The sequence below is a fragment of the Rattus norvegicus genome, chromosome 7, assembly GCF_021556685.1.
Source record: "Rattus norvegicus strain SHRSP/BbbUtx chromosome 7, alternate assembly SHRSP_T2T, whole genome shotgun sequence".
Lineage (NCBI taxonomy): Eukaryota > Metazoa > Chordata > Mammalia > Rodentia > Muridae > Rattus > Rattus norvegicus.
In genome coordinates this window covers 7891844-7899434 of record NC_141540.1, presented here as the reverse complement: position 1 = coordinate 7899434, position 7591 = coordinate 7891844, and the positions used below count along the sequence as shown (strand labels likewise).

Sequence of the window (7591 nt, the reverse complement as noted above, 5' to 3'; positions counted from 1 at the left end):
TAGGAGACTGAAACTAGAGGATTGGGGTTTAGACGTCATACTGTACTACATATCAATATCCTGTCTGAAAACAGTTTTAACTAAAAAATACTACCAAAGAATATATAACTAGCTATCAGTTCGAATTCATGCAAAATGTAAGTAAACAAAGTCAGTATGAAAATGTTTTGCATTAGAAGCCCAAATAAAAAGGAAATATCTTTGTAGATATCTGATTGGAAAATATGCAATAGACAAATATATTTAGAAAAATTTGTTAGACAACCAGTTCAATGTGGGATTGTCTGACTTTTGCCAAGTTGTATAATAAAAAGGGAGGTGGGGATGGTCCACGTTCCATGATTTGAATCTTAAACCAGTATTCTTCTTTGTGTATTAATAGCAGGTAATGATTCTTGGGGTTGCAGAGACAGGAGGGTCCAGTACCACATTTGTCAAACTTGCAGGAAACTCTCTGGGAGATTTTAGAGTTGGAAAAATGAAAATCAACCAGGTAAGTTGGGAATAGGGTACTCCTGTTCTGTTGGAAGTGGTCGCTAAAAATCTGGTACTGGGGATGTGGTACATATTGGAGCATGTTACCTTTTTTGAAAAGAAGAGCATGCTACTGGAATGGGTTTTGTCTGAGATATGCTCAAATTAATATATCAGGTCACAACTGAGAATTAAAGGGCCATGGAAAGATAGAAATATGTGTATAATGGAGATCACCTGAATTATGGTAATGTAACATAAAAGAGCTGAAGAAAATGCCATAATCTTTTAAGTAAAGAGGAATAAAATTTTAATAACTTTGTCAACAGTCTAAAATAAATAAAAGAATCAAATTGACTCTCACAACCTCATAATTTGTAGAAAAGACAATGTTTCAAACTGAATATGTAAATGTTCATTCCAAATTAATTAATACCATTTACACATGCATATGTTCTTAACTGTGTCACAATATTTTTTTTCTTAAATTGGGTTAGCCAATTTCCTTATTCTTTCATTCCATGTTTTATCATGAGCTTAAGGCTATGTGGGAAAAGTAGATTCAAACTTGATATGATGTGGTGGGGAGTCATCACAGACAGCATCTTTGAAAATTATTTTTCAAAGTATTTCTTGAGAGAATGTGTGTGTTCTCTGCATAATTACATCGTGCTTTAAAGGCTTCTCTGCTATTGTTATTATTATTGCTCTGAATTGTTAAGTGATCACCAGGGAACAGAGAAACCAAATAAGAAGGCAGGTAGTATCATGGCAGCAACTATAGAAGTGAGTGTGTGTGTGTGTGTGTGTGTGTGTGTGTGTGTGTGTGTGTGTCTGTTTCTGTGTCTGTGTCTGTGTCTATGTCTGTTATAGTGTTTATAGGTATGTTGTACACATAGGCGAGTTGATACGTGTGCATGTACTGTATATTCATAAATGCTAAGTCTGGATGTCTTCAGGGTGAAAACACAAATTGCAGTAAACATAATTACATGTTTCAAGTACAGAGTGACAATAGAGGCCAGAAGTGACAGAATTGTGCATAGTTCTCTCACATTGTCCAGCTTGTTTCAGCACTTTACAAAGGAGCAACACACTTGAACAAAGCATCATATAATTCCACCTAGTTTTGATACTTCTTGAGCCAAAAGGGATTTTTGTTTCACATAAAATAACAGGATCACAGGACTTACAGGTCCTTCCACATTATGCATTTAAAGGGTAATTTTTGAGGTATAATGAATAAGAAAAACCTGACAAATTTAAAATGGAATCTATATTTAAAAGTCTCTAAATGTTCTCTGCAGATCTAAAAAAAACAGAAATCAAAGAGGAGGAACCACACTGTTATAACATTCATCTTACTTGGACTGACAGATGACCAACAACTGCAGGTTCTTATCTTTATCATTCTCTTCTTCACCTACTCACTGAGCATAACTGGAAATCTGGCCATCATCTCCCTCGTCTTAGAGGATCCTCACCTTAAAACAGCCATGTATTATTTCCTTAAAAACTTTTCTGTCTTAGAGATCTCCTTCACATCTGCAAGCATCCCCAGATACCTGTATAGCATAGCAACAGGTGACAAAACAATTACCTATAATGCCTGTGTTGCCCAAGTATTTTTTACCGACCTCTTTGGTGTAACTGAATTTTTTCTTCTAGCTGCCATGTCCTACGACCGTTATGTGGCCATCTGCAGGCCACTGCACTATTTGACTACCATGAATACCGCTGTCTGCAGAAGACTTGTGTTTTGTTGTTGGGTAGCTGGTTTATTTATTTTAATTCCCCCACTTAGCCTCGGCCTAAATCTGCAGTTCTGTGATTCTAATATCATTGATAATTTTATCTGTGATGCTTCCCCTCTCCTTAAAATCTCTTGTTCAGACACTTGGTTCATGGAGCACACAGTTCTCATCTGTGCTGTACTGACTCTCATTATAACGCTGGTGTGTGTTGTTCTCTCCTACATTAATATTATCAAGGCAGTTCTTAGATTCCCTTCTGCCCAACAAAAGAAAAAGGCCGTCTCTACCTGCTCTTCCCACATGATTGTGGTTTCCATCACCTATGGTAGCTGCATCTTCATCTACATCAAGCCTTCCGCAAAGGAGGAGGTGGCCATCAACAAGGGTGTGACTGTTCTCACTACTTCCATTGCTCCTATGCTAAACCCCTTCATCTACACACTTAGGAATAGGCAAGTCAAGCAAGCCTTCTGTGATTCAATAAAAAGAATTATAGCATTTTCCAAGAAATAAGACAGGATGAAACCCAATAAACATGGAAGGTATACTTCCCAAACTTCTGGGTCAGGCTGACTTTTCCTGAACACTCTTTCTCATTGTAGTCGATTAACATTCCTTCTCCTACAAACCTCTATTAGGATCACATCCTTCCATGTGTGCTAATAACTTTCATAAACCATAACCCCTGTTTCACTTTAAAATTAAGAATACCAGAAAATGATAGTGAAAACTAAAACAATAGAGAAGCAATTGCCAGAAGATTTTTATATCTTCAACAAAAAAAGTAAGTCACCATTCTTTTTTCTAAATCAAAACTTTCAATTGATTAATTCACTAATTCATTTAATGGAAACTAGTGTGTATTCTCCTTAAGTTGAGCACTATTTAGGTCCTAAAACAGAAGAGGACACAAACAAAACAAAAAAAAAGAGAAAAACACAATCACACCCCCCTCCCCACCATGTACTCTCAGAGATACAAAGGAGAAATGGGAATAAGATAGTGAGCAGATAATCAAACTGTCCCGCATGTATAGCAGGGAAACCTTTTCACCATAAAATAGGATGAAATTCTATCATTTTTAATACATGTAGTATAGTGAAAATTGTGCTAAAATGCATCAGGGTTATAGAAGAGCTGACCTCAGAGAAGTTGAGAATTGATATATTGATTTCTAGAACAGAAATGAGGAAGAGAAAGTTGAGAAAAGATTAATTAAATTACAAGTAGGTAGAAGTCAGAAGTTCCATTAGATGTTGCAAGTATGGTGACTATATCAGTAACAATAGCATACTATATAATTCAGAAAGCTTGAAAATAAATGTTGAATGTTTTCATCAAACAGAAATTATTAATTTTTGAAGGAACAAAAGTTGAGTTCTGATTTGACTATTAAACAGTGTTCTCTTGTAGCAAGATACCATGTGATACTTCATGAATATGCATACCTTTATGTTTTAATGCAGTCTTAAATAATTAATATGCAATAAAATAACTTTAAAAATAAAAAGACCTACACTGGAATAGATGTTTTCCATGAAAGAAAATAACAAGCCTTTTGATGTCATTAAAAACATCGAAAATAATCATTTTATGCTCTTTAAAAATGTATTAAATTTATTTTTCATGTAATACATTCTTTGTTGGTTTACTTATTGTTTAATTTCAATCACAGCCCCCCCTCCTGACTCCTCCCAATCCTCTATACTTTTCCTCTGGCCTAGAACTTGACCAGGATGTGAGGGTGATCTGACTGAGACATCTGTTACACTGTTGATCACTGCCAAGATTGAGCTGCTTATCTGGATCATTAGGTGGGTGTATCCTTACCTCCTCACCACTCCAGGTGATTTCATCCCTCCTGAAGTTGCTTCATCAAAGAGGACAACCTTCCATGGAAAGAGAAGAACCTGTCTTCAGTCAAGGGTGTAGGAGTAGATGTACTCCCTACTAGAACCTCCAAACAATGTCTCAAAAAATTCATATTTTAAAGAGTATCTAATTAACAACAATCATAATCCTAAATGTTATGTTTTTCAAAAAATAAAACATTGCAAGTTTAAAAGAATAATTTGAAATAGTTTTTCTGAAAATGAAAGAATATACATACATACAGAGAGACAGAGAGAGAGAGAGAGAGAGAGAGAGAGAGAGAGAGAGAGCTCTGTCTGTCCTAAAGCTGGCTTCAAACCTATAGAGTCTGCCTAACTCCTAAGTGCTGAAATTAGAGAAACAGCCACTGTGCCCAACTATTCTGTGACATCTTTTAATTGCAATCTGCCAAACACATGCCAAGAAAGAAGGAAATCAGTACAGTAAAATGAATATGTGAATGCTGAAAACTTAAGAAAATGTCTTAAAGGAATATGCAAAACTACAAATAAATAATATTACCATTTTGATACATGGTAAAGACACAGAGTGTTCACCACAGTTTGTTGGGCCCTCCTGGGCTGCATCAGTGTTTACCCCTGATGAGCCTTGTTGATGCATGTGGAAGCTTTTGTTCTTAAGAAAAGAACATCCTGTCCTTCTGTTTGGCCAGTGGGTGTTTGTTTTCAGTTCCTGTCTTCTTTCTGAGAATGTAAACTTGTTCTTCCATGTAAATCTGTTTTCCACTGTGCTTCCTGGGCTTTTTTCCCCTGGTGGATTTGGGGTATATGTACTGTGAACCTCAATAAAGCTTTGGCACTTTCATAGCGCAAATGACCTGAGTCTCTGTCTTTTGCTAAATCCCCCAGGAGTATGCCCAGTTCTTGGTCCTGCACTGTCAAGTATAGGTCCCACCGTGATCGGGAAAGAGAGGAGCCCTGACAGGACCATTCCAGGAAGCCAGCTGACAAAATGAAAGGAACTTATTGGGTGAATGGCGCCACAGCATTGAAGCCCCAGTCCCCAGTAAGCAGGATACAGTGAAGGACACCACAAGAATTGAAAGCACGTGTGAAGGAAAGTAAAAAATGATTTGAACCAACAGTGAATAAACCTTGTAAAAAAAAGAGAGAGAGAAGGTAATGGTAAAGTATATTTGTGTATGTGTTCTTTCAGAGTTATACTAAAATCTGCAGAAGCAAAGTCAATTCTCACAGATGCTTTTAATCTTTAGACCCTGACTAGAGACAGTTTACATCCTAGATGTGAGAGAGAATGGGTTTGAGAAAAACAGTCCTCCTGACTCTCTGGGGATGCTTTGGCAAAAGAGAAGGAAAATGATTGTAAGCTTTGTGGAGCTCTCCTAGGGAAATGAGGTTGAGAGACTTCCTGACTCCTTACTGGCTCCTATTGGAGAAATGCTTATTTCAGGTTCTGGGTCCCTTAGGTAGGATATCTGGATCTCTATGGTGTGGGACATTATCTAGTTTTCTCCCTCTATCTACTTGTCTGTCCTTGGTGCACGAATCTGTCCATGTCTATCAGTTTATATCTGTGGTTTTCATTGCTTGGATGCTCTGTTTCATGTTTAAAAGAAAAAATGGTTAAAACTTTATCTGCCAACCAGTCATTCACCCACCAATTTAGTGTTAACTCATTTCAAAAAAAGAATAAATAAATAAAAAGCAGTCTCAATTGGCCTTTGGAGCCCTGCACCTGTAGCTAGGAGTCTTGGTCAGCTGAAGAAGCACCCAGGGGCTCAGTATCTGCACAAGCCGATCTTAAAGGGGCCAGCAGCTTGGCTTCAATAGTAAGGGAGCTGATGGCCATTTCTCTTGAAAAATCTCTGACTGTGATTATTGGATTTGGCAGGTGACAAGGTTAAGGCTTCTCTTAAATTACAACTAGAAAAAGTAAGAATTGTGTTTGGTCTAAGTATTAAAGATACATGTAGCCATTTCATTTTTTTTTGTTTCTGATTGGTTTTAAATGTACAAATATGTGCTACATATCTAGGTTATAAATTATTGGCTCTTAAGTTATTGTGTATGATTAAGAATTTGTAACATTGGTAACAGAAAGTCGATTTAAAAACTGGTAGTTTGGCAGACATCCTGAGACAGCAGGACAGTCTGCCACTTCTGCACACCTCTGCCCACATCTCCTATCCAAGGGGAAACTCCACAGTGCCTCTGGACACAGGAATATAGGAACAGTCAGCTTACAGTAGTTTGTGTTCTGCACCCAGGACCGAACTGAACCGGCCAAACAGCTCCCTGAACCCAAATCCCGTGGGGGAGAGACCTGGACCTCAGAAGTCTGGACACTCCTGAGAAGTCAGAGGAGACTACTCCCTGCCCACAGTCCAGACCCAAGAGAGAACTTTCCAGTGCCACCTGTGCCCACTAGGTGCAAGGACTAGGAGCAGTCAGGGTCAGGACTGTTTGATTCCTGCCCACACCTAGAGCTGGAAGACAGTCTCCAGGAGCAATGACACACCTGAAATCAGAGTACATGTTCTCAGAAGTCTCTGAGAGAAAACAAGAAAACAGATCTGCAGGAGGGCTGAGCCAGAGGCCACGAGAAGAATCCAGTCACTCTCAAAAACAGAAAGACAAGCAAACACCAGAGAAAACCCAATGGCTAGAGGCAAGCACAGGAACCCAAGTAACAGAAACCAAGAATACTTGGCATCATCATGGCCCATTTCTCCCACCAAAGAAAATACTGGATATCCAAACACACTGGAAAAGCAAGATTTAGATTTAAAATCACATTTTTGATAATGATGGAGGAATTTAAAAAGGACATAAAGAACTCCCTTAATGATATTCAGGAAAACACAAGTAACAAGTAGAAGCCCTTAGAAAGGAAACACAAAAATCCCTGAAAGAATTACAAGAAAACCACCAAAGAGGTGAAGGAATTTAAAATGGAAATAGAAACAATAAAGAAAGAACAACATGAGACAACCCAATATATTTAAACTTAAGGAAGAGACAAGAAGTTATAGATACAAGCATCACCAACAGAATACAAGAAATAGAAGAGAGAATCTCAGGCACTGAAGATACCATAGAAAACATTGACACAACTATCAAAGATAATGTAAAACACACAAAGCTTCTAGCCCAAAATAAACAGGAAATCTAGGACACAGTGAGGAGATCAAACATAAGGAAAAGATATAGAAGAAAGTGAAGACTCCCAACTTAAAGGGCCAGTAAATATATTCAACACAATTATAGAAGAAAGCTTCCCTAACCTAAAGAAAGAGATGCCAATAAACATACAAGAAGCATACAGAACAACCAATATATTAGACCAGAAGAGAAATACCTCCCATCACATAATAAAAGAAAAACAAAGAAAGAATATTAAAAGCAGTAAGGGAAAAAAGTCAAGTGACATATAAAGGCACACCTATAAGAATAACACCAGACTTTTCACCAGAGACTATGAAAGTCAGAAGATCCTGGACGGATGTCATA

The 7591-nt window shown here is 37.6% G+C and overlaps 1 protein-coding gene across 1 annotated transcript; it reads left to right on the top strand.

The window, feature by feature from the left end:
• Window positions 1-388: 388 nt before the first annotated feature.
• Window positions 389-2741, top strand: Or6c203l1 (olfactory receptor family 6 subfamily C member 203 like 1). Its single transcript, XM_087559900.1, has 2 exons — window positions 389-493; window positions 1797-2741. The coding sequence occupies exons 1-2, from the start codon at window positions 389-391 to the stop codon at window positions 2739-2741; spliced, it is 1050 nt and encodes a 349-aa protein (XP_087416026.1).
• Window positions 2742-7591: the final 4850 nt, after the last annotated feature.

Bases quoted from the DNA above. Each gene is read 5' to 3' on its own strand.
- Or6c203l1 (XM_087559900.1), top strand. From the start codon at position 389: ATGATTCTTGGGGTTGCAGAGACAGGAGGGTCCAGTACCACATTTGTC. The intron at 494-1,796 runs GTAAGTTGGGAA...TAAAAAAAACAG, and splicing joins GAAAAATGAAAATCAACCAG to AAATCAAAGAGGAGGAACCA.